This window comes from Gymnoscopelus braueri, assembly GCF_963280865.1.
Source record: "Gymnoscopelus braueri genome assembly, chromosome: 9".
Classification (NCBI taxonomy): domain Eukaryota; kingdom Metazoa; phylum Chordata; class Actinopteri; order Myctophiformes; family Myctophidae; genus Gymnoscopelus; species Gymnoscopelus braueri.
Genome location: NC_137610.1, coordinates 41,721,704 through 41,749,643, shown reverse-complemented (window position 1 = coordinate 41,749,643; position 27,940 = coordinate 41,721,704). Strand labels below are relative to the sequence as shown.

Here is a 27,940-nt window from a genome sequence, read left to right as displayed (position 1 = left end):
TGTATTGAACTGTACTTTCATGTGTTTTTTTCTGTAAACTTCTAATAAAGTATTCAATCAATCAATCAATAACAAAAGGACACAGTTTTGAACCCCATAAAAACAAAAACATGCTTGTGTGATGTGTCCTAGACACTAAGTCTGTCTGTCTGTCCATCCATTCATCTTTTCATCTTTTACATCAGAGAAACGAACAGCCTGTCGGACTGTGTGTCCACAAAGGAAAAAGAACATCCATCAAAATGTCAAGACACCAGAGACAAAGAGAGAGGTTCTTTTCTGTTGGAGGTCCGAGAGTCTGTTTGTTTACTGAAAGACGGCAGGAATTTGTTTCTGTCTGAGCAGAGGAGAGAAGAGGAGAGGAGAGGAGAGGAGAGGTAATATTTGACCAGTTTCTGATACGGTATGCTCTCTCACTCTCTCTCCTGCCTCTAACCTTCCGTTTGGATAATTAACTTATTTTCCAGATGTTGATTCCTGCAGTCGACAGAGAGACAGGTCGACTTGACTTCCAGAGGCTTTCTGCCAGACAGACAGCTATGGTTTCCCAGCAGAGAGACAGACAGATACAGAGAGATACATGGATAGACAGTTAGACAGAGAGATGAATGGAAAGAAGGATAGAGATAAAAAGGGCAATAAAGATAATGAGAAAGCATAAGTAAAGGATTCTGGTCATAATTATGTTTGTGACAGCCCAGAAAAATAGACATCCCCAAAGCACCTGTGTCTTTTGCCACACGAACCCTAACATGCATGCATATTCTGGGTATGTCTCTAGACGAACATTCAGAGAAGAATAGGCGTACATTCAGCGAAAAAGGCAGATCTAAAATCTCTCAATGCGTTGTGACAAAGACATTTGGTGTAGAGGAGGGTGCAGACCTCTGGAGGACCCCGTTAAGGGTTTAAGTGGTTAACAGACAGACAGACAGACAGACAAACAGACAGACAAACAGACAGACGGACGGACGGACGGACGGACGGACGGACGGACGGACGGACGGACGGACGGACGGACGGACGGACGGACGGACGGACAGAGAGAGAGAGAGAGAGAGAGAGAGAGAGAGAGAAAAAGAGAGACAGAGAGACTCAGTCAAGAGAGATGGGGCAGCCAATCAGGAAGGGGTTCACCTGTACTTAATTAAGCCCCCCAGAGACACAAAGACAACCCCTCTGGGGGAAAAAAAGGTTCATTCTGGGATCTGTTTTTCATTTGACAGCAGCACTGGTAGTGGTCTCTTTAGTTTGAACTTCCTGAAATATAAGTAGACATGCATTTTATGTTATCTATGTCCTTCTGGGTAGAGATGGTTTGGCGCAGTGGTGGAAAGTAACTAAGTACATTTACTCAAGTACTGTACTTAAGTACAATTTTGAGGTATTTTTACTTCACTGGAGTATTTCCAATTTTCACAAATTTTACTTCTACTCCCCTACAACTCAGATGAAAATATTGTACTTTTACTCAACTATAATTATTTACTATATACTTTGTAGATTTTTATTATTATTACAAAACCACTTCAGACCTATATATACTTTGGCAATTTGAAAATAGCCGATCTACAAGCTCACAACAGGTCGCAAACGCAAAGCGACCCGTTGTGAGTTTGTAGATCTGCTATTTTCAAAGGATTTGTATACATTTTACACATTTGAAAACTTGTGAAATGGGACATTGTGCATAATGAGTACTCTTACTTATTGTACTTTAAGTATTATTTTGATGCCAATACTTTAGTACTTTTACTCAGGTAAATTTGTAATACCGAACTTGTACACAGTACACAGACTATTTCTACAATAGGGTATTGATACTTTTACTTAAGTAAAAAATTTGAGTACTTCTTCCACCACTGGTTTGGTGCTACAGTCCACCTCTCTACCAACAATACTTTTGGTGGTGCAGAAGTTCTGTAGGCTGGTTTGGTTTTCTTGTTGGTTACTCTACAGAGTCTTGTCTTTTGAAGTTAAGTTTTTGTTTAAAGTGGGCTTTATTTAAAGCGAGATTAAACGTGTCTTTTATCAAGAGAGATCCTTGTGATCCTTACTGCTGGTTGATTGAAATGTATAAAATATTCTACTGTGAGATGTGTTTTTGGTCTCTCTGGATGAGAGCCACATAATTGATTAACCACTTAAAGGAGTAGTTCACCCAAAAAAAGATGTGTTTTTGGTCTCTCTGGATGAGAGCCACATAATTGATTAACCACTTAAAGGAGTAGTTCACCCAAAACAATACTTATTTTCTATCAATTACACACCCAATGAAGCCTTGAATTCATGGAGATTTTTTTGTTTTGTTGCATTCCTAAGCCAATAATTTGATGACCAGCTCAAAGAGTCTCAAAGAGTCTCCTACTGAGTCTCCTATTGACCGAATGACCGATGACCCGGTTATCAAATTATTGTCTTAGAAATGCGACAAAAAACAAAAAATCTCCATGAATTCAAGGCTTCATGGGGCATGTAGTTGATGGAAAATAGGTCATGTTTTGGGTGATCTACTCCTTTAAGCTCTATATACTTCGTTATACGACAAATATAAGTGAAAATAGCCGCTCTACAGGTTTACAACATGCCGATTGGCTATTTTTTTAATTTATTTTTTAAGTCAGTTAAACATTTTTGAAAAACTTGAATGAATGAAATCAAATTAAAAAAGGGAAAAACTTGAATGAATGAAAAAATGTGGTTAATCTCTCTGTGACACGTGTACTGCATCTATCAAACAACAGCAGTCATCATGACATACTGTATGTGTTGGAGTGTAACTATCAGGCTAAAAGCCAGGCGAGGGCCTGAACACAATTACACACACATCAAACACATTGCATTACACACACATGGTTCCAACAAACACATCCCATCATCCTCATAATCATATTCTCGTGTCTTGACAGCAATGTACACAGCACACATAGTCCCCTCTCTGTCTCTCTGTTCGACCCCCTCTCTTCTCTCTCTCTCTTTCCCTCAGTCTTTTACTTAGAGAAATACTCTGTTACAAGTAAAAGTACCAATATTCAAAATTTACTTTAGTAAAATTACAAACGCATTGGTATCAAAATGAACTCAAAAGTAGAAAGTACTCATTATGCAGAATGTCTCATTTCACAAGTTTTCAAATGTATACAAATATTTTGAAAATAGTAGATCTACAAGCTTGTAGATCGGCTATTTTCAAATGGCCGAAATGTATATAGGGCTGAAGTGGTTTATGTATATTTTGTCATAATAATTAAAATCTACAAAGCAACTAGTAGTGACTAAAGTTTTCAAATAATTGTAGTGGAGTAAAAGTACAATATTTGACTCGGAAATAATCTAGTTAAAGGGGTAGTTCACCCCCAAAATAACTTTTTTTCTATTGATTACTGACCATCTGGAGCCTTGAATTCATAGATATTTTTTTGTTTTTGTCACATTCCTAAGCCAATAATTTGATTATAATAAATGTGTCCCCATTGATTCCGGTAGGAGACACAAATGCATTTGTGTCTCCTACCGGAATCAATGGGGCTAAATTTATTATAATCAAATAATAAAGGAAGGAATGCGACAAAAACAAAAAAATATCCATGAATTCAAGGCTCCATGGGGTGAGTAATCAATAGAAAAAAAGTTATTTGGGGGGTGAACTACCCCTTTAAGTAAAAAAAATACCTCAAAAATTGACTTAAGTACAGTACTTGAGTGAATGTTACTTTACACCACTGCAGCACACACACTCCCCATTCTGTCTCTCTGTTCGATCCCCTCTCTTCTCTCTCTCTCTTTCCCTCACTCCCCCCACCCCTCTCTCTCTCTTTCTCTGAAATTCTCTCACCCCCTCTCATTCTCTTCCATTCTTTGAGCTAACCTCTCTCCGGTTCCCCAAGGACGAATCGGAAATCTCCTACCATCACTGGCCTTTGCATCAAATCCAATTTAAAGTGATTTAAACAGATTTAAAATGATTTAAATAAACCTACACTGCGTTCATGGGGAAATGTTTCCTCTTTACCAGAAAGCCTGGCCAAGCTGTGGAGCCGAAATGTGTTTGAACCTCCCATCTGGGGAGGACTGACATTTTCTGTAATTTTTCTCTATGAACTAAATGATATAGCTTATTGTTAGCTTGTTTAGATTGCATTCTTGTTGAATGCTGGAATTCCTATGGTTTCTGTGACTAAATCAAAGAAAATGATCAAAAGAGAAAAGAATTCATGAAGCAACAGGAGAAGAACGTTAAGGAGACTGAAGTACAGCAAGACCTGTACACTGAGCTGTCTCACACACACACACACACGCACGCACACGCACACGCACACACGCACACGCACACACGCACACGCACACACACACACGCACACACACGCACACACGCACACACACACACACACATTTGTATTACGACTTGTGAGGACAATTTGAGGCCATTTTTAACCCTAACCCTAAATCCTGAGTTATGGTTGCATGACAATGGTACGCAGAGAAAATACAGTGCATTGTAGATAACCCTAACCTTTAAACCTCTAAATGCCTAATTCTAACCTTAACACCAACCTAAATCTTTTCCTAATTGTAAGCCTAACCCAAAACAATCTTCTTCTTTTTTTTATACCATAAAACAGCCATAAGTACACACACACACACACACACACACACACACACACACACACACACACACACACACACACACACACACACACACACACACACACACACACACACACACACACACACACACACACACACACACACACACACACACACACACACACACACACACACACACACACACACACACACAGGGCTCTGCACCGGGAGGGATGCAGTTGGACAAACACACACAGGCACACGCTTGAAACCATGCATGAAGACAAGCACACACAGAATAACACAAGTGTTTCCTGTCTGTCTGACAGACCAGAGGGATGCTGGTCTGAAGAGGGCACTGTGAGTCTCCCTGGGTCAAGATTAGACCAGGAGGGGGTGTGATCTTATCTCTTATGGCAGTGGTTCTCAACCTTTTCAGGCTGTGACCCCCCAAAGTAATAATATTTGAACTGGGGACCCCCCACCCTGACAAGCACTTGAAATTGTAGGAGTTGAGGCATTACATTTTGTTTGACTCCACAGATAAATATTGTGAAAATAGCAGCTATTTTCACTATTTTCACCTCAATTCCTTTTTATGCCTCTATGTATTTTAGCACACGTATGTTTTATTATGCCTCTGACGGCGAACAGCTGTGGCCGGAGGTGTTTACAAATTGTCCCTTTATTTTTTCTAAGAATTTAGAGTAGCCAATTATTTGTAGCCCCTTTTTCCATGTCAATTAATTCCTCCCCCTGCTTGCTGCTGCTGTTGTACCCTACTGGTTCACGTGCCAGTAAGGGGCCCCCACTGGGAGGACGTAGCGCCTCCGTCCTACTCGGACTCCTCCCGTTCAACATTCCCTGCTGACAGGTGCAGTGCACCCCCAGCCCGTAGGACAATGTGTGCATTTGCAGACAAATATCACCCTCCCCTCCCGGCTTCCCTCCCTGAACACAGGAAACTGTGTTTGTTAGGACGATGCGCTTTTGAGTACCTCCGCACTGACCTTCTTAAAGGGATAGTTCACCCAAAAAATATCAATTACACACCCCATGAAGCCTTGAATTCATGGATTCTTATTATTTTTTTGTCGCATTCCTAAGCCAATAATTTGGTGACCGGCGGAAAGATGCTAATGTCTCCGGTAGGAGACTCAAAGTTGACACTTTGAGTCTCCTACCGGAGCCGCCACCGGTGTGTAATCGATAGAAAAAAAAGTCATTTTGAGGGTGAACTATCCCTTTATCGCGATATCTCAGAACACCTTCACTGAATTTCATGAAATTTGGTACAAATGTCCACTTGGACTCAAGGATGACCTAAATAGGTGGTCAAAGGTCAAGGTCACTGTGACCCCAAAAAATGCATTCATTAAATTCCTTCAAAGTCTTCATTCACTACATAATACTATATGAGTCTGGACAGATGCTGATGGAAACGGCAACTGGTTGGCGGAGGCACACAACCGCAATGCAGTACTCAATGTTTTGTATACAGGACAGGTACTGTATATACCATATACTATACAGTACAATGCCCTGAAACAAACCAAGAGTCTTTCATGTCAAGGAGTGGCGCTAGAGGAAAGGTCATGGGGTCATCAAAATGAGTAGGGTTCATCCTGCGATCTGCCTATTAGATGATACCTTGTGTGCAGATTTGACATTTTCACCTACAGCATAAGGATGGCACTAAAGCAGGGGTTCCCTAACATTCCCATGCTGAGGACCACCAAATAGCCATAGCCTCTGGCTGCAGCCCCTCTATTATGAGATGGCAACAAAAAAAGAAAGAAAATAGCTCACCACGTGTTGCGTTGTGACAAGTTGATCTGCTATTTCGACTAGGGTATTTTTTTAAATGTTTTAAAATAAATGTGTGAAAAATGTCACCTATAATGATATACCCAAAACACGCCAGGTTGAAAGTGGTTAATGTGGAGCTGCTCAGTGGCCAAAAGTAGAAGGCTGTGGTTGTACTGGGCAGCTCCCAGTGGCTAACCGCATTAGAATGTGGTTGCCCTGGACAGCTTCCCGGGTGTAAGTGTGCGTAACTGTATGCATGTGAAGCACAGTGTTGCCCTTTCTCTCTCTGTGTGTATGTGTGTGTGTGTGTGTGTGTGTGTGTGTGTGTGTGTGTGTGTGTGTGTGTGTGTGTGTGTGTGTGTGTGTGTGTGTGTGTGTGTGTGTGTGTGTGTGTGTGTGTGTGTGTGTGTGTGTGTGTGTGCGCGCGCGTGTGTGTGTGCGCATCAATACAAAATGAAAACAATCTTCCTTCTGATTATCATCATCAACAGCATCCAACCACTCCTCTATAATAACTTCATTCAACCTAGATGATCTCTCATCCCATACACCATTTGTGTCATGAATTAAACTTAAACTTTTTCTTAGCTGTGTATACAGTAGTTGGGGAGGGGGGTCTCTGACCATTGATCAGAATTGTATTCATTTCATTGTTTTTATTATAAAGAAAACAAATAATATTTTTAAACAATTTTCTTTCTTTTATGCAATGTAGCACTTTGAGATTTGTGTCAAATATAAACTGCATTACAAATCAAAAATATTATTATCATTATGTGACAAACAGCACATCCTAATAGTCCTCCATAGACACACTGTAACTCTGTCACACACTGCAAGAACTCACTGATTCACTCTCTCCACCTGTCAAAGTCACTCACTTAACACACTCTCACATTCTCTCTCTCTCTCTCTTACCTGGTAATAAACCCCAGGTCCACAGTAGTAGAATGTGGGAATAATCCATCTGTATGTCTGCTTCCTTGTGTGTGTGTCTGTCTGTCTGCCTGTCTGTCGGTCAGTGGGCTGTTCTCCTCTGTAAGCCCTGCAAGTGTTGCCTGAGAGCACTCCTCAGCTTGTGTTGGACATGAGGAGAGAGAGAGGAGAGAGAGAGAGGGAGGAGACAGAAACACACACACACACACACAAACTTTTTGAAGCCAGCCCAGTCAGTAGCGACCAGATGAAGGTCGTATACAATCTTTAATGAGTCTCTCTGAACAGGACCTGGTGTGTGTGAGTGTGTGAGTGTGAGTGTGAGTGTGAGTGTGAGTGTGTGTGTGTGTGTGTGTATACGCATACATGCGTGCGTGCGTGCGTGCGTGTGCCGAGGACCTTTAATGTCACTGCTGCTTCGTTGTGATTGGTCAACTCTCAGGATATTCACCACTTTCCGTGACATCACAAGGCAGTCTGACAGGGAAATCCACAACAGATGTGGAGCCACACACACACACACACACACATATATATACACACCTACATACACAGACGCACGCCGACAGACGCACGCCCACACATACATGCACACAAACACCCCATCAATATACTGTGATGAATAAACTGTATGGCAGCTTGTCGTTTGGGGGGAGGAGAGGAGGGAGGAGGAGAAGAGGAGAGGAGAGGAGGAGGAGAGGAGGGGGAGAGGAGGAGAGCTGTTTGACAGACAGTTTGTCTGTGGTTTGAAATCAATAAAAACAGACTAGTTTAACAACAGTTTAACAGCTCTGATCTCATATAAACCCACTCACTAATATTCACTAACAGACTAAATTTAGTTTTATTGAAAGTTGTAGACGACCAAACAGGAAGTCAATTTATTCCGAGACAGAACAGCTGGGCTATATTCAGTAGTGATGCTGGATAAACAGTGTCATGGTCAAGTGAAGACATTTTCATTTATAGTTATTTACAATATGCATATGTCAAGTTCTATGGCCAGAACACACACACACACACACACACACAAAATGTTAAGAACATATATAACAAATATATTCATACTAAAATACATTCATATAATATAAAATAAACTGAACGTAAAATGAATTGTTACTTTTGTAACTTTTTCCTGCTTCTTATAAACAGTAATACAAGTTGCCTTGTATTTACAGTTTTTCTATCATTTTCATTCATCGTTCTGATTGTTATAGAATTTATTTCTGTCCTGTTAATTAATACATTTTGAATTGTTTATTAAAATAGATACTTTGTACCACAGTAATGTAATCTGGAAGTGCAGTGAATGAAGTAAAATATAGTATTATTATTGTCTGTTATTCTTGTGTACGACAATTTGATTCATGACGTTAGAAGCATCCATAACGTAGTTCAATAATGGTGATATGATCTTTGATTCTGTTCCATGTGTCTGACTTAAGTCCTTTATCTGTCAGACTGGCATATTTGAGGAGTCAGGAGTTTCCTGAGTTATTACTAATATTATTTATAACATTATATCTGGTGTGGATTGGAACCAGTATTAACTCATCACACATGTCTGTCTGGCTGGCTGTGTGTATACGTGTGCGTGTGCGTGTGCGTGTGTGTGTGTGTGTGTGTGTGTGTGAGTGTGCGTGTGCGTGTGTGAGACACGTGTATGCATGCATGTGTGTTATTAATAAATAATGAGAAGAATAAGAGAAGAGAGGATGGAAAATTCCTCTTTTGCTACTCACTCCTCAAGACATGAATTGATGAATGATGCCCTCTAGTGCAGGCTACAGTAGCACATTCTGTAACCACATCCATATGATCCATCAAACTGTAATAAATGGAGTAGTTTACAAGATTGGAAGGATGGGAGAGTATCTATTTGTTCATCTGGTTTTTAATGGATTGCTGAAGTAACACCGTGGAGACAACCAGTAGATTAGGAGACCTCCCTTAAAACCCTGCTGTTAAACTCTGACCCATAACTGAGTTTTTTCCTAATGAAGTTGTTCTCTTTTTTCTCTCCTCTCCCCTGGCCCCCACACGCACATGTAAAGCGTCTTTGAGTCCTTAGAAAAGCACTATATAAAACCCAGGTATTATCATTATTATAACATCCACTTGTGTTCACATTTAAAGGGGCTCAGGTGAGGTTCTTCTCTGGCATACACACTCACTCACTCTCATTACCTTGTTCTGTGTGTGTGTGTGTTGCTCTCTCAGTCTTTCACAGATGATATTGTGTGCACATCTTGTACCTGTATTTAGGCCAGGTGCTGGACATCAAGGCAAGAATCAAGGAGAAGGTAAAACATCTGCACACTGGTTTAAAGCTCCCAAAACGTATTTTATTTAATGGCGCAACGTTTCGAGGTCTTCATCAGGCAAAAAGACCTACTGTATAAAGTCGAAACGTTGCGCCATTAAATAAAATACGTTTTGAGAGCTTTAAACCAGTGTGTGGATGTTTTACCTTCTTCTCTCAGTCTTCCCACACTCTTCCTTACACTCTCTCTCTCTCACACACACACACGCGCACTCTCACACCACAGTAATAGAATTTATTTTGTACGAAATATTTATTAAAAAGTAAAAGTTGAAACTGATGTTAAATCACTGTACAACATTTGTTTTAATCATTTACAAAAATAGCTATCATTTTCATTCATTTGTTTACATAAACTATGATTATTAAATCATTTACAGACATCCATAAACACTGCTAATACAGTATTAGATACCGTACAACTGGCTACTTCTATCTATGTGATTATAATCAAATAGACGTCCACAAACACTGCTAATAAATTAGTATCTTGTACTAATATTTAAGGGTGAAATGTTTGTTGATATGGAATTTAATCCCATATGGAATTTAATACCTGTTATCTTCGTAGGACAGCATTATTACTTCACCAGACTGGTAGCTGTAGCTGGCATTTTCCTGTTTGTACTAGTTTTTTATCATATTTGTCCATTTCTCTAGTGGGCATCATTTTCCCACCATTGAGGTATGGTGTTAAACTGTTGGTAATACTGTTTTCAAAAAGCCTTAATAATCAATCACAGTTGTGGTTCCTCACATTCAATGTCACCTTCATAGAAATACAGAAGCAATACTTGAACTTAAAACACTTGCATCAACATGGTACTGGCATCATTTTGCTATCAATCATTACCGCTGATAAGCAGAAACCTGGCCCAAGCCAGGGTACCTCTGTTGCCTGTGTGTGTGTGTGTGTGTGTGTGTGTGTGTGTGTGTGTGTGTGTGTGTGTGTGTGTGTGTGTGTGTGTGTGTGTGTGTGTGTGTGTGTGTGTGTGTGTGTGTGTGTGTGTGTGTGTGTGTGTGTGTGTGTGTGTGTCAGGATGCCGTCACCACTGTGATTCCCTCCATGTCCAGCTGTACAGAGTGAACACTGAAGTCTCCCAGACCCTGAAACACACCAATCAATTCAGTCAATACTGATTAATAACCACCCACTAAGTTCTACACAGTGATTGGTTTGGTAACAGCACTGGGGACAGTTTCAACACACCAACACACATTTCTCCCTCATGTATGTAAAACAATTTTAAACCTGGTTGCACATAACCCGTTAAAACTGGGAAAGCGTCATTTTAGATTTCCGCATTGGATAAACAAAAATAGCAGATCTCACAGCGTGTACTTTGTGCCACGCTGCGAGCTTGTACATTTGCTATGTACATGCACGTACAATATCCTCACAGCTGGTTGAGAACCACTTCCCCTAGGAGATGTTGTCATGTTGGGCATGACCCGGAAGCAGAGTCATACTTATGGCTTTATTCTGAACACTGCTCACCACTGTGTCCCTGAGAGTCTGGAGAACCGTGTGCTTCTGGTTGGGCTCTCTGGTCAGCAGGTAGAGGAACCCTCCGCCTCCGGCCCCCGCCAGGCTCTGCCCCAGGACCAGAGGCCTCAGGGCTCTCATCATGGCCCTGACGGCCCCTGGCTCGCAACCTGGAGCCATCACCTTTTTCTGCTGCCAAGACACATCCAGACACACCCCTAGCCTGGACAGACAACCTGGAGGACAGATACAAATCTGTTTTTTATATCATCATTATCTTTTATGTCCAAAACTATTATGGAATAAAAATAACCTGCGTTCCAATAGATCCAATGTCTCCATTATATAGTCACAAGCTCGTGTTAATCCTTTTCATTGGTTATATATTTCAAAAATAAAAATGAAACATGGAGAAATAAGGCTTCCGCCCGACAGTGACATGATGTGGTACACGTACACATGCTATACACATACATAGGACCACAATGGAAACAATGGAAGTCTCCAGGATTTTTTGGGTGTTATCCTTATAGCCTTAATGCCTTACTGTACCACTTGCTGTTTACATTTCTGACTAATAAAGTATTCAATGAATCAACAAACAAACAAAAACACATACAATTATACATAGTTGTACTTCCTACCATCTGATAAGGCTTTGGCACACTCCTCAGAGTTGTGGACCAGCTGCTGGACGTTGTGAACGATGGAGGGCAGACGACTGTACCAGCTACGGACCACGTCCTAGTCCACACACAACAACACCACCGTTACCATGACAGCCAACAATCACCACATAATCCTCACCGTGACCACCTACACACCAGCGATTACACCGAAGCCAAAAGGCATGTTTCCATTCGTGGGCAGTAACGTTTCTGTTCTATTCTATTCTATAATAACATGGAAAATTAATCACACCACATTAACACTGTATGTGAAATTGAACCGAAGGCCAATCCATCTATAACAGGGTATATATCCTGACTAAATAAGATCAAATCTGTCCAAAAAAGATAAAGATAAAGTTTTTTATAAAGATCACCATTTCCATTTGGCGAAAGGAGACGCAGTCCGTTACCACACTAGTCAAATTGCATAGAAGCATTACATCCAGTCTGTCACTGCAGGGATGATGCCATCCAGATCTTTCCTGTATAGTGCGGCTTCACCACACAACATGCATAGTGATTTGTGTGGCTTCGTTCACAAACTGCAAACATTGTAAACCTGATAGCGATCGCTAAAGATTGGAAAGGGAGGTCACGCTGTTACCTGACTTATTTAAAAACTGACAATGACAGATAAGGGAAAATGTTGAATAAATGTTCTCTTATGATAAAAAGATCCAGTCATAATTTGTCTCAACCAATTTCAACCTGGCATCCTTATTTTGAGCAAGTCATTCATAGACAAAAATCTAAAACAAATTCAGAAAAGCAGTAAATCTATCAGCTTGTAAATCAGCTAGTTTTTCTATTTGTTGCACGACAAAGTATATAGGGTAGTAGATAAATGAGATTGTGTTCATAATTTAACATATTGAACCAAATCGTGATTCAGGTGTATTGTTACATCCATAGAAATGTAAGCACAATTTATGTTGATATTAAATCTAAACCCTAGTCATGACTTGTGACCTTCTAAACACACAGGAAGTGGTTCTTGCTGATTTTTTTTAGGAGGCAGGGCTTACCTGCAGGAGGTTGCGTGCAAGGCGGGTCTTGCCAGTGTAGACCAATAGGAGGTGTTGCTCCAGAGAGACCAGGAAGTCGTTAGGCATAACGAGGCGCTCCACCTCCACCCGCAGTGGGAGCGAGGCTTTACTGCGACCCACCTTAACACCTCCAACCAACCCTCCAACCTGGTCCTGCCAACCTCCACCTGTAGGAAAAGAGATAATAATAATACTAATACTAATAGTAATAATAATTATAATAATCTCAGACTCAGACAGAAAAACTAACAATACAGAGAGACAGAAACATATGTTTTTATGTCTTTCTGTCTGTGTGGGAGACAGAAAGACAGAAACAGACACACAGACCTGTAGTTAACATCTGTTCCAGGTGTAGGACAGCATGGATCAGGGAGTCCGTATCGTAGCTCCTTCCTGTACACCTATAAACAGCAGATAACAGCGCCCCAGCCAGGATACTGCTGGTACCTGCAGGAACACCAGCAGTCAGACAAGAGCTGTCATGTTTACACGCACAACAGTAATAGGAAAACCAGCAGTACTAGAGGTCCTGGTAGGATGGAAAACCATCAATACTAGAGGTCCTGGTAGGATGGAAAACAAGCAGTACTAGAGGTCCTGGTAGGATAGAAAACCAGCAATACTAGGGGTCCTGGATAGAAAACCAGCAGAACTAGAGGTCCTTGTAGGATAGGAAACCAGCAGCACTAGAGGTCCTGATAGAATAGAAAAGGAGCAGTACTAGGGTTGGAAACCACTTTATTTGTCTATATAATGTTATTTGTGTACAGTGGTATATGTTGTAATTTAATTGATGTAGTATAAATAGTATATTGTAGTATAATGTAAGTAGTACACTGTATTATCCACTTACCCAGTCCAGACCCAGTCGGCAGTAGGGACCAGCTGTGGACCTCCAGACCTCCTCCCCAGTGAAGGAGGAGCTGCTCCTGCAATGTATGCTGGGAGGAGAGAGACACCACACTACTGCACACACACACTGCCTTCAACAGGGCTCCTGGAACACACACACACACACACACACACACACACACACACAGTATTTTTTCTTCTCTTCTGGGGGTCCCTGGCACAAAATATTTTCAGGTGGGGGTCCCCGGCCAAATACATATCAATTTGGGGGTCCTTGACATGAAAAGGCTTGAGAACCACTGCAGTAGAGCGCAGGAAGTGTGGCCAGTCTATTACTCCAGTCTCCATATTTATGCCTGATCCCTCTGCCATTGACTTCCATTATAAAATGAAAGTTTAAATATGAAAAAATATAAATGTGTGGAGCTACTTCACTGGCCTACTGGCAGCGTACACAAAGAATCTGGCGCTGATCGGTAAAGAGGTTTGTGAGATTAGCCGCGGACAAACAAATGGGTGAAAACATAATCTCTCCCTTCGCCTTCGGTCTGGCAGACATATTAATAGTAACTATTACAAACAGTGTCTCACCAGGGGCATGAGGTTGACAGTAATCCTTCAGGTCCACCAGCCTCTCACACACCGTCTCCGTGGCAACCCCAGAGTCCCGCCCCCCGGTGTGACTGACCAATAGCAGTCGAGGTTCTGTGATGCGGCGAGCCCTGGCACCAATGGGACGCCTGCCGTCCACTTTCACTGCTACGTTAGTCACTGAACCACCTTGCTCAAAGGCTATGGGCGGGGTGTCACTCCAACCACCTGAACAAACAAACAGAAAATGGTTTATATGTACTAACTCAAAACACACAACAAGAATAGAATAGAACACAATAGAATACAATAGAATTAATTTCCAGTTCTATAGACTCACCAGCTAGATCCAGTCTTGCGGGGCATTCTATTTCCTGCCACTCCCCTATTGACGGGACTTCACCCTGTCCAATAGAGACAAACCTCTGTGATGACATCACAGCCTGTCTGAGCAGGATCTGGCCCGCGCCTTCGTAGTGACGAGCAGCTCGCACCAACAGGTCGGGCCTGTAGGGGCAGTGAACACAGTTACATTAAAATAATTTGTCTGACTCTTAACGGGCCATGTCCAAGGAAAGAGTTTTTGGAGCAGCGGAGTGCTTTGGATATCATGTCCAGAGCACTTAGCAAGATGCCTCCAGTCAATGTGTGCCGTTTGTGGTTGCGTTGCTCCAACCCTCTGCATAGGTAAGTGAAATTGATGCAAAGCACGCCTCTACAACTAAGAGGCTAGAGCGCTGAAATGGGCAGCACTCCTAATGCACATTTATCATGGAAATGCATACCAGAAAAGCGCTGGTAGCTCAAAAACCTTTTTCTTCTTAGGTAGCAACACTTTTTCTTTTTTTTCAAATAAGATTATTTGGAGAAGCATGAGTACAAAAAGTAAGGTTATACAGAGTAGAAATCTCCAGGTTTTTCAATATGCAACACACAAATACAATAAAAACACCAATGAAACAAAACAAAAAGTCAGAACAAAAAACAACACTTGTCAAAACAAAAACACAAAGGTAGCCCCCTGGACCCTTCTCACCTGCCCATCCAACGGACTCTCTGCGCTGCCAGGGCAGTGACTCCACCCCTCAGGTCTCCCGCCTCCAACAAGAAGTAGGCATGGCTCCAGGCTTGATTGGCGGCAGGTCCGCTCCTGAGCCCGCCCCTCCCTCCTTCCCCTGCTAGGCAGACCAGGACGTCAGCGATGCATGCCAGAGACCTCGCCGACACGCCCACCGTCTCAACCAGGTCCTCAGACTGATTCCTCCCACTCCCTGCTGCAACTAGAAAACAATTGATAAAGAGAGGGGGAAAGAGATGTAAAGAGAGAGAGAGGATTGTCTTAACTCATTCGGTGCTATTGACGTGTAACACGTCCATTTATTCCAAGGCCCAGAGCGCCAAAGACGTGTAACACGTCCAAACTGTGTTTTCAGTGTTTACCACTAGATGGCGCTGTTCTGCAGCCTAAGAGCCACCATTTCAGGCTCAGCCACAGAGAGATCTAGGAGATCATGTGATCACAAGATTTACTGCTCCATCCGCTTCCTGGTTAGCGTCTGTGGGGTAACGGCTGTAACTTGAGTTCCTTTTTTTCACCCTGCATTTTTGATGAGACATGCTATTTTCAACCGCCCGTAACAAGCGAACGAAGGGGTCGCGATGACATTTTTATTATTTTTTACAGCCTCCGTGTTTAGCAACTTTTGGGGGATCAATCAAACTGGATATACAGTAAATATTCTGTGACTACTTGAAAAGGTAAGAAAAAAAAATCGCTGGCACTATTGGCAATTATTGCACTGAATGAGTTCATGTCTATTGTAAAATAATTGTTTATATTTATATTTAGTTTGATGCAGTTCAAATACATTATTTTCCTCTGTGTTTCCCGATGTCTTACTCTTGTCAAGTGTCTCCAGCAGCGCCTCCCCCTGTCCTCCAAGCACCGCCGCCCTGAAACATGGCAACAGACTGACGTCTGATTGGCCCCTCAGACTGTCAATCACCCTCCTTCGCCCGGCCATGAACAGAAGCTCCTCCCTCCAGTGTAGCTCCGCCTCCTGATGGGTGAGCGACATCACCTCTCTGATTGACAGCCTCCATGCGTCCCTCCAGCGGTCAAGAGAGAAACTACATGCACCAGTCCCAGCCCCACCCACTGGCAGAGAAGCCCCGCCCCCTAGCAGCCAGGCCACACCTCCCTGCAGCTCCACAAGGCCCCTACTGGCCTGGAGGACCGGGAACAAACGAGCCTCCAGGAGAGAGCGTTGTCTGGCTGAACTCCACAGCTCCTCTGGTCTGAGAGAGAAGAGAAGAGGAGAGAAGGAGAGGAGAGGTTGGATACGGGAGGTTAAAAATAAGGAGAAAAGGGGAGAGGAGAGGCGAGGAGGTCTTACTGTATTCCAGTGCGTTTGAAGAACAGACTCCAGCTCTGGTTGAGGAAAGTGGAACTGCTGATGTCATAGGACACCTGAGAAGAGAAGAGAAGAGAAGAGAAGAGAAGAGAAGAGAAGAGAAGAGAAGAGAAGAGAAGAGAAGAGAAGAGAAGAGAAGAGAAGAGAAGAGAAGAGAAGAGAAGAGAAGAGAAGAGAAGAGAAGAGAAGAGAATAAATCATTAACGATGCACGCTGTTGTTTTTTTATTATGTAAAACTATGGAATAGTATCATGCCTCAGTCCATCATGCATATTCTTCAAGGAGTGTGAGGTTAACTTCAAATTGAAACGAATGGGAGTCAATTTTATATTCTTAGTATGGAGCTAGTAATTGTAGGACAGCAAATCTCCTTTCCTGTGATACCCTGTCATAAAGGATGGTGTAGTGTGCCCTAAGGAGATAGGGGAGGATTCACTGAAACACCTTCCATAGGATTTATAGAATTATTCGACACTATCTTGTCATGGCTACCGCTTAGATACTTCCGGGTCATTTAACTCAGGAACGTTCCTAGGCAAAAAGGAATTCTGTCTTCATACCTCCAGATCATCCAGTGCTCCCACTATGGTGTAGACACACAGCTTCAACTCTCCCAACTGGACACGCTGTCCCTGGATGATGATGTCATTAGTCAGTGCCAGCTCCCTGAGGTGCGATGATGCTGTAACCTCCAGGCCAGACAGCAAACATCCTGAAGGCACCACAAGAGGACCCTGAGTAGAAAAAGGTCAAGGTCATTGGTCAAATATGTACTGTATATGTCATTGACTTAAAAAGGCATCTGGATAAGAATGTCAGCTGACTTTGACTGACATGTAGAATGTCAGATTGAAGTGACTAAGTGAGCCTCCCGAACCTGTAGATGACAGTGTTGCACCACTGCTCCGGTTGCCACAGTGATGTCTCCCTCCAGGATGCTGTTAATGACCCTGGCTGTGGTGCTCACTGTCTCCTCTCTCTGAAAAAAACAACAACAAAACAATACTAACAGCTTTAAAGGGTGATGAACCAGGTGCCGACCCAACTAATTTACAAAATGCAATGAAATTGATATTGAGAGCAGAAGTGGAGAGAACTCACCTGGATGTGTGATAAAATGTTTGGGACCGTTCCGTTCCGGGTCATACGAAGGACATGTTCTCTCCCAGACAGAGTCAGGTAGTCATAACAACCACCAGCAACACACACTGTGGGAATGATATGATATGATATAAGACAACAAAGACACAGGCAGACAGACAGATGCCAGTCGGCAGCAACTGTTTCTGTCTCTTCATGATCATTCTAGGATAGGATCAGAGGAACTTTGTGTCCACTGTCTCTGACCCTGGTATCCTTGTACTATTAGATTTAATAGTGCTGCTGATCCTAGATCATCAACTGAAGATAATTCTATTGTTGCACTTGTTGGAAGTCTCTCTGGCGAGTGACACATGAATGAATACAATATTAGATACTATAGCAAATACAATATTAGTAGCAAAAGAGAACATATTCTAACAAAGTTGACCACCATTATGGTCCTTGGCATTATTGAGGGTATTTCTGCGTTAAGTTACCCATACTGAGGGGCGTTCCTCTCAGGGTCCTCCACAGCTCTGCTCTGCCGCACCTCACCATCGCCCCCTGTGGTCCAGTAGGAGAACTGCAGCCTGCTCTGTCCTCTGTCACAAACTGAGTCTCAGTCTGTTCTGAACACAAACACAGTAAGATATCCAGGAACAGAGATATCTACGGACAGAGAGACACAGGCGAAAACAATCAAAACAGAGACAATAAAATGCAAAAAACAAGGAGGAAGAGTTTCATTATTCATTTAAGTACTGTACTTAAGTACAATTTTGAGGTATTTTTTACTTTACTGTAGTATTTCCAATTTCCAATACTTTTACTTCTACTCCACTACATCTCAGAGACAAATATTGTACTTTTACTCCACTATAATTATTTGAAAACTTTAGTTATTAGTTACTAGTTACAAGATTTTGATTATTATTACAAAACATACAGTAACCAGTTCAGCTCTGTATACATTTCGGCCATTTGAAAATAGCCGATCTACAAGCTCACAATACCTCGCGTTGCGACACATTGTGAGCTTGTAGATCGGCTATTTTCAAAAGATTTGTAAACATTTTATACATTTGAAAACTTGTGAAATGGAACATTCTGGATACTGAGCACTTTCTACTTTTGGTACTTTGAGTACATTTTGATACCAATACTTTTGTACTTTTACTCAATACTCAGTACTTTTGAATGCAAGACTTTTACTTGTAACAGAGTATTTCTACATTGCAGTATTGATACTTTTACGTAAGCAAAAAATGTGAATACTTTTTCCACCACTGGAACTGTGAACAATATTCTCCAAGGAAGGTAGTAAGGAGGTTACCTCTAAAGGAGGCGCTCCAGAGTCCAGGCCCAGGTAGGTGCAGCCGTCCAGAGGAGGAGTAACGTGTGTCTGCAGGAGGAGCTCTGACACCTCCCTGCTGAAAAACACTGGACCTGACACCTAGAAAACAACAGAACCTATAAGTGAGATGATTTACCTGGTTTGGTTTGGTTTACTTATAAAAACAAAGTGTTATGGTGCCTTGATTTATTTATTGATTGATTGAATACTTTATTAACAAGATTATTAACAGTACAGAAAGTACAGTCAGAAGTTATGCTAAAAGGATAACACAAACACTAGGGGCTTGTTTCAATTGTGGTCCTAGTTTTATTCCTGAATTTGGTGACATCTTCTCCATCTTGCATAATTTCCTTTTACAAGAGCACAGTGTGCATATTACAATGCAATTAATGAATGTGCATTCAAGAGATGCAGTACATGTTAAACCAAAATGATTATTGATGTATATAAAGTTGTGTTCTATTTAAATAAATAAAGTCAAATATTATGTTTGCATGTTATTTTCTTCATGTGTTGCTATCTAGTCCCTGATAGCCCACAGCAAGACAACATAATAGATTTACCAGAGGAACTTTCCCATCAGGCATTGCTGCTTGTTGGATCTGCTCCATTGTTCCTTTGTAGATGATGTTTCTTACCTGGTCCTGAGAAACACACACCACACACAAACATTCTAATAAACATATATAAAGCCTAAATATTTAGATGCCACTGTTGTTAGCCCTGCACCACCAGTGAATGCCAATGCTCAGAACATTAATCACAGATTTGGGTACAGTGACAGCTGAAGAATCCCCTATGATGACAGTCAGACAGTTAAGGGAATTGTTCAGCTTTATGTATTAAAAAATGAAACAATAAGTATTTTATGGCAGAAAAACATTGTTGTGGGAGTCCCTGGTGGCTCAGCCAGTTGTGCACAGACCCTGTGTGCCCCTTCCATTCTCATCTCATCTTGTCTTGAATGTCTCTGGCCTTAGTTTCCTGTCTCTACACTAGCATTAGAAATATGTAATAAAAAGTTCATATTTTAAATGTTGTTGCACTTTGACAACACCCCATCTGTGGTGATCATTGCTTGTTACCAGCATGGTCACCTGTTTTTTTTATGCTGCGTACATCACAGCTGAGGTGTGGTCAAAGTGTACTCATAGATGTCAGTGCTGCACTGTTTTTCCGCCATTAAATACCTTAATTGCTTTCATTAACCAAAGCCTAATTTAGACATCGTCGCATGTAGGTGTCACTCGTCAAAAGCTATTTTCAGTGAACGACACTGCTGTGCAGCAAAGTATAAAATAAGCTTTTAGAGTTTAAACAGTTTGCAAGCCCCACTCCACCAGTCCATGAACATGTCCCCAGCTTCCAAATATAAACAAACAAGCAAGTGATATTTGTATCCCAGGTGTTCAGATGACTACTAGTCCTCCTCAAGAGACAGGTTGAAAGCAGAGCCCACCTCCAAGATACGCGCGCGCACACACACACACACACACACACACACACACACACACACACACACACACACACACACACACACACACACACACACACACACACACACACACACACACACACACACACACACACACACACACACACACACACACACACCTTACAAAACTGAAGCTTACTCTGCTGTTGGACTTGTTGGAAGTATCTCTAGATAAAGAGTCATATAAATCTAGAATGAAATGCTGGGAGAGAAACATGAAATGTAGAAAGTACAGGAATCCACACACATGATCACATGGAGACATTAGAGGCAAAGAATATACAACATTTGGGGGTACAGGGGCCCCTTCCCCCTTCTAATTCTTTCCTTTTAAGAAAAGATGTAACCATGTGAGGATGTGTTCTGGTTTCTGTACTTTTTTTTACCTATGTTACTAACATGTTTAAATTTTTACCCATGTTACTCATATGTAACATGTTACTAACATGTAAAATACTTCACTGTCTGATATTATTATAGTCATTCACACTAAGTATATTACTACTTCTATGGTTATTACTGCTATTAATACTCCAACTCCTACTCCTACTATTAATAATAATAATAAAAAAAAATCATGTGTACCTGTCCATCCGTCAGGTAAACTCCATGATTGGCCGCGTAGGAAACTTCCCCCGGAAGTGCCACAACTCTGACACCACAAAACCCCTCCCAACACAACACTACACACACGCACGCACGCACACACACGCACGGACACAGACACACACACAATAGTCAATAGTAATAATAATAATCTAAATTATAAACTAAAAACGTTTTAACAGTTATATAGTTAATATCCATTATCAAACAGCTTTGTTGCATACCCGATTCAGATCAGTCAGTCACGGCATTATGCTGTCTATTATTTATGAATATCAGACCTGTTTAATGTCAATATTTTGGGTCAAGTGAATTTATTTCTTAGTAATTAGCCGTGTAATGACTTATTATTGGAATATTAAGCAGAACCTCTGCTTCTCACTGCTCCTGTCTCCCCCTGTTGCACTTCACAGTACATAATCCCTCACACTGAAACCTAAACAATATTAATAAATAGAATTGAATAGAATAAGATTGAATAGTAATGTATAACATTCTCACCAAAGTCAGGCGGGATGGTGAGAATCATGTCTGTGCTACTAACCCACACACCTGGAGGGCAACCTGTACACAGCTGGAGAAAGACAGACAGACAGACAGACAAACCTATTGAGTGCCATTGTAGTATATTTTAATCATTTGTGACTCTCTTATCCAAAGACATTAACAACAAGTCCAATAGTAGAAAATGTCCTATTTGTACCAGTGTGACACATTGTTTTTGAAACGGTACATTGTTCCCTGTGTACTCAGTGTAATAGCAGTACATTATTACTGGTGCACTCAGTGTAATATCAGTGCATTATTACCTGTGTACTCAGTGTAGTAGCAGTGCATTGCTACCTGTGTACTCAGACAGACAGTGTAGTAACAGTACATTGTTACCTGTGTACTCAGACAGTGTAGTAGCAGTACATTGTTACCTGTGTACTCAGACAGTGTAGTAACAGTACATTGTTACCTGTGTACTCAGACAGTGTAGTAACAGTGCATTGTTACCTGTGTACTCAGACAGTGTAGTAACAGTACATTGTTATCTGTGTACTACTCGGACAGTGTAGTAGCAGTGCATTGTTACCTGTGTACTCAGACAGTGTAAAGTAACAGTACATTGTTACCTGTGTACTCAGACAGTGTAGTAACAGTACATTGTTATCTGTGTACTCGGACAGTGTAGTAGCAGTGCATTGTTACCTGTGTACTCAGACAGTGTAAAGTAACAGTACATTGTTACCTGTGTACTCAGACAGTGTAGTAGCAGTGCATTGTTACCTGTGTACTCAGACAGTGTAGTAAAGGTGCATTGTTACCTGTGTACTCAGACAGTGTAGTAGCAGGTCGAAGCAGCAGACAGGAGCTTGTACTCTCTGATGTGGGTTCTCAACAGACAGCCAACAGAACGTCCTGCTACAGCTACTGTAGGGGAAGTCACGACCCTGGACATACATACAGCACACACACTGACTTATTAGTAGTAGTAATAGTAGTAGTAGTAGTAATAGTGTTGGTAGTAGTAGTAATAGTACTTATTTATTAATAGCATCAGCAGTAGCAGTTCTTCTTGAACTGAACAGTAACGTATTGATTTGAAGGCTGTAGTACAACGCAATCAAAAACTACACTGAATTAGACGACTCACCGTGTGTAAAATGAGAATGTGAGCATTGTCCAGGACATCTGCTGTGACCACCTGGTGACACGTTCAACAACATAATAGGTCATAATAAAAACAAATTAAATACACCACTTCATTATTATGATATTGACTTTTGACCCCAAAACATAATCATCTCTTTGTGGCAGCCTACTGATCATTCCCACCAAGTTAACACACACACACACACACACACACACACACACACACACACACACACACACACACACACACACACACACACACACACACACACACACACACACACACACACACACACACACACACACACACACACACACACACACACACACACACACACACAAAAGAGTGATTACACCCAGCCATATGCATGCAAGTGTTTTATTGGGTCCCACTTGCTCCTTAAGTAAGGGAAATTCTTATTGGTTAGTGAGCATCACCTCATGTGTAAACAAAGGTGTCCGTGTTATGCAAGGTAAGATGTGTAAGGTAAGATGTGTTCCTCAGCCCGCTACATTTTCTGACAGTCTGTATTATTCCTGTCCTACTGTGATGATGATGTTGAATATAACTTCATAATTGGGGGGCATTTGGGAAACAGAAGGCCCCCCCGGCCGAAGTCTATATTGAAGTGCTAATTTGCTAAAACACTACTACACTACTTTATGACGTTTGACAAGCGTCATTTGTACTGCATGACACTCATAGAGTTGGTTCCAGATGCATATTACAGGTGGCTGCAATTCGGAACTGACCCCTGAAAAAAGTCCAGAAATGCCCCCCCCCCCCCACCCCCCACTGTTTATTGTACATATTTTTCTTTTTGACTGCTACTCGTGTGTTTTTGCATAGCATTGTATATTTGTCTGTTAAATGTTTCGATGAATTGAATACACAGGACCCCAATGGAAACACATTGCCATGGAATGTGCACCTCATGTTTTCCCAAAAAAAAAAAAAAAAAAACTGGCAATAAGAATTAACAACATAACAGTAAATTAGTTTAGCTCTTTCCACAAAGAACTCTAAAAGTTACTTTCTCACACGGTCTAATCTTTGGAGGTAATAGTATGCAGGCCTGTCACAATTATTACATAATCGCCTAATCTTAATTATTTGATATAATCACAATATTATTTTGCATAATCGTCGTAATTGTCATAATCGTTTCCATTTAAAAATCTTCATATATTTTCAAACATTTTCAAAAATAGTGGAAATAGCAGATGTACAAGCTCCAAACGTGTCGCGATACGACACGTTTTGAGCTTGTAGATCGGCTATTTCCACTATTAATGTTTTTTTATAAGTATAAAGTATGTTATTTGTCATATCTGCCCTGTGCAACTTTTGTTTACGAAGCCTAAAAGGCCAAACAGAAATGTGGTTTTAATTCATATTGTTCTGATAATGTTCAACGACAGAAACACAATTAAAATTGTTAATCGTAATTATTTGAGTGACAATTATTCGTCATGCAATTTCATAATTGCTTATTGCTTGTCAATGATCATTGCTCACCGTGTGTCCGGCTCGGGCACTGAGGTGTTCAGCAGCAACCAGCAGGGCGTTTAGTGTGGCCCCGCCACTACCCAGGCGGGCCCCGGGGTCAGACACCGTCAACAACAGCGTGTCTCTGGGGATGAAACCCTGCTGCTGTCGCACCTCCAACTCTGAGCGGACAACACAGACAGGAAGTCACTCACGATACAAACTTATACCAAAGGATGAAACACATAAACAGACATCAGTAGATGTCTAAGGTTGTCCCAGGTAACGATTCCAGGCCAGGCCAGCAATGTGTCGATGTGTGTCCCTGAGCAAGACTCTTAACCCCTAATTGCTCCCCAAGTGCCGTAGAATGGCTGCTCACTGCTCCTAGCAGTTATAGGATGGGTAAATGCAGAGGACAAATTTCACAAAAAAACACCCCAAGGGATGGGGATCTACAGCATTAACAAGAGTGATCACTATACTCTAGTCTAGAGGAAAGGTCGGGGGGTCAACAAAATCAGTAGAGTTCATCCTGCAACCTGTCTATTAGCCTGCCCTAGATTTTGAGCGATCTAGTGTTCAAAGTTGACATTTTGAGAAAGGTCATGGGATCACACAAATAGTTCTACCTCTGGGAAAACATGAGGTGCACATTCCATGGCAATGTGTTTCCATTGGGGTCCTGTGTATTCAATTCATCGAAACATTTAACAGACAAATATACAATGCTATGCAAAAACACACGAGTAGCAGTCAAAAAGAAAAATATGTACAATAAACAGTGGGGGGTGGGGGGGGGGGGCATTTCTGGACTTTTTTCAGGGGTCAGTTCCGAATTGCAGCCACCTGTAATATGCATCTGGAACCAACTCTATGAGTGTCATGCAGTACAAATGACGCTTGTCAAACGTCATAAAGTAGTGTAGTAGTGTTTTAGCAAATTAGCAATTGCGCTCCTGGGATAGGGATATGATGACACACAGTGCAGTTAGCAATTGATGAACATCATAATAACACCAATAGAATAGTTTGTTTCACACATCCATCATTCTTACTATAGTTGAGCCAGCCAGGCCCAGTATAAGAGAAGAGTCACTGACCTCTCTGGAAGGTGTACACACTGTCTTTATGTTGACAGCTGAGAATGATCACAGTCCACCTGAAGCCACATTCCTCTGACTGCATGGCTCTCTCTCCTGATCCAGCCTGATCTCACAGAATTTACCGTGTCTGTGTACACACAACACATCTATTACAATAGTGACTCATCTCCAGTGGTGGGAAAAGCACTCATATTATTTACTTAAGTAAAAGTATCAATACTGCAATGTAGAAATACTCTGTTACAAGTAAAAGTCCGGAATTCAAAATTTACTTGAGTAAAAGTACAAAAGTATTGGTATCAACATGTACTTAAAGTACCAAAAGTACTCATTATGCAGAATGTCCCATTTCACAACTTTTCAAATGTATACAATCTTTTGAAATAGCTCTACAAGCTCACAATGCGTCGCTGAAATGGCCAAAATCTACAAAGTGACTGACTAGTAACTTAAGTTTTCAAATAATTGTAGTGAAGTAAAAGGATAATATTTGCCTCTGTAGACTAGAGATGTAGTGGAGTAGAAGTAAAAGTACAGAAAATTGGAAATACTCCAGTAAAGTAAGGATACCTCAAAATTGTACTTAAGTACAGTACTTGAGTAAATGTACTTAGTTACTTTACACCACTGCATCTATTACAGCAGTATTAGTGACTCCTATTATTATTATCCTCTGACAGCATACTGTGTGTTGTAGCTCTGTACACACAATACAAGCCTAAGTAAACACACACACACACACACACACACACACACACACACACACACACACACACACACACACACACACACACACACACACACACACACACACACACACACACACACACACACACACACACACACACACACACACAGATCAACCACCAACCCGTTCAGATCAACAGAACAGTTACAGCCTCACAACATTAGCAACGATGCTACTAACAAAGTAAACAAACACCTATAGTTCCGGTGTTAATGAACTGTAGAAGTCATTGTATAAAAGCTGTCAGTTCCATCAGATTATAGCAGAGATAATAGAGTGAGATGGTCTAAGGTTTTAACTGTGAACCACTGCCTCTAAACATTACGGTCTGTCAGGTCAGACTGTTATGTGGAATTGAAGTGTGAGCCTCTCAAGTTGCCGTACTGGCTTATAGAGCGGATCAAGGAAGATTTTAAGCGGATACGGAAACGTCCGTGTAGAAATGACCGGATACAGTAGGCGGCTCTGGGGCCAGTTGCACCATGAGTTGCACCACCTCACACTAAGTTCAAACTTAGCCTAGTTATAGCTTAAACACATTCAATCCGGGAAAGTATCTATGTCATTTTAGATTTCTTTGGCTATTCAAAAATAGCAGATATACAAGCTCATAGCGCGGCACCGAGTGCCGCACTATGAGCTTGTAGATTGCTATTTTTTTTTAAATATCGTGAAAATGAGTGCAAATCTTTGAATATATATTTTAAAAATATATACATATTTAAAGATTTGCACAAATTTTCACATAAAAAACAAAAAATAGCAGATCTACAAGCTCATAGCACGGCACTCTGTGCCATTTAAGCTATAACTAGGCTAAGTTTGAACTTAATGTGAGGTGGTACAACTGGCCCCTGATCACTGAACAGTAAATAGAAACCAGGCTTTCCACAGGTAAAGCGAGGTATGCTTGATTTTTGGCTCTGTACATCCTCGTAATGTTTTATATTACTGATCTCTAGATACTGTAGTGTTAGTGTAAGCTAGATCAGCTTTTAATTCTCCAATTTCACACAAGGCATTCTGTTCTTTGCATGTGATCGGACACAAGTGCTTTAAAGGAGTAACCTAATCTCTCAAGAACAGATTCAGAGCTTGTGAAAAACGCTGGGGGCGCTGTTTTTCCTTTTTATTTGACGATGGGTTCCGCCAGCTGGAAGAAGCTTGCTTCACACCTGTGAACTCAATACCGCCCCATCTGGCGGCGTCAGGTTATTAGAGGAGTAGTTCACCCCAAAAATGACTTATTTTCTATTAACTACACACCCCATGAAGCCTTGAACTTAGGAGATTTTTTGTTTGTCGCATTCCTAAACCAATAATCCGATGGTCAGTAGGAGACTCATTACGGAGACTCCGCTCGTCATCAAATTATTGGCTCAGGAATGAGGGACAAAAACAAAAGAATCTCCATGAATTCAAGGCTTCATGGGGTGTGTAATTGATAGTAAATGAGTAATTTTTTGGGTGAACTGCTCCTTTAATAAAACACTTTAATAGTTAAAACCATTACCCACGACTAGTCTGGTTCAAGAGGCAACATACCAGTTGCACATCATCAGCCTCTGGGCTTTAGTATGGACAGCAATGATCAATGAAAATATTACATTATTACTTAAGACACTGCATGTTACACTTCCACCAGTAGTATAACCATTCGGATTTAACACTTTTCAAATGAGCTTAGTATTGTCATAAT

General features: G+C 41.3%; 2 protein-coding genes across 2 annotated transcripts in view; both read right to left on the bottom strand.

Moving 5' to 3' along the window:
- The window catches only part of LOC308091891 (integrin alpha-11-like), a 53,578-nt gene extending 46,172 nt beyond the window's left edge, over positions 1–7,406 (bottom strand). Inside the window, exon 1 of the mRNA XM_080437636.1 lies at positions 7,315–7,406. Within this exon, the coding sequence (XP_080293762.1) occupies positions 7,315–7,363 (49 nt within the window). The 5' untranslated portion in view covers positions 7,364–7,406. The remainder of the gene's footprint in view (positions 1–7,314) is intronic.
- A 2,597-nt stretch (positions 7,407–10,003) lies between these two features.
- On the bottom strand, positions 10,004–26,577 carry fcsk (fucose kinase). The gene is made up of 24 exons (XM_080436837.1): positions 26,437–26,577; positions 25,491–25,620; positions 24,418–24,569; positions 22,900–22,950; positions 22,571–22,696; positions 21,762–21,834; positions 21,240–21,337; positions 19,723–19,803; positions 19,136–19,255; positions 18,300–18,471; positions 17,821–17,927; positions 17,597–17,698; positions 17,280–17,453; positions 16,701–16,774; positions 16,205–16,602; positions 15,341–15,584; positions 14,645–14,811; positions 14,305–14,532; positions 13,715–13,858; positions 13,189–13,308; positions 12,838–13,025; positions 11,786–11,885; positions 11,154–11,377; positions 10,004–10,762 (listed from the first exon to the last, which is right to left on the bottom strand). The coding sequence occupies exons 2-24, from the start codon at positions 25,573–25,575 to the stop codon at positions 10,691–10,693; spliced, it is 3,300 nt and encodes a 1,099-aa protein (XP_080292963.1). The 5' UTR covers positions 25,576–25,620; positions 26,437–26,577; the 3' UTR covers positions 10,004–10,690.
- Positions 26,578–27,940: the final 1,363 nt, after the last annotated feature.

Coding starts and splice junctions, on each gene's coding strand:
- fcsk (XM_080436837.1), bottom strand. CDS start 25,575: ATGCAGTCAGAGGAATGTGGCTTCAGGTGGACTGTGATCATTCTCAGC. Junction 21,835..22,570: donor TACACTGTCTGAGTACACAG/GTAACAATGCAC, acceptor GTCTTTCTCCAG/CTGTGTACAGGTTGCCCTCC. Junction 11,886..12,837: donor TTGCACGCAACCTCCTGCAG/GTAAGCCCTGCC, acceptor TGTGTGGACTAG/GACGTGGTCCGTAGCTGGTA.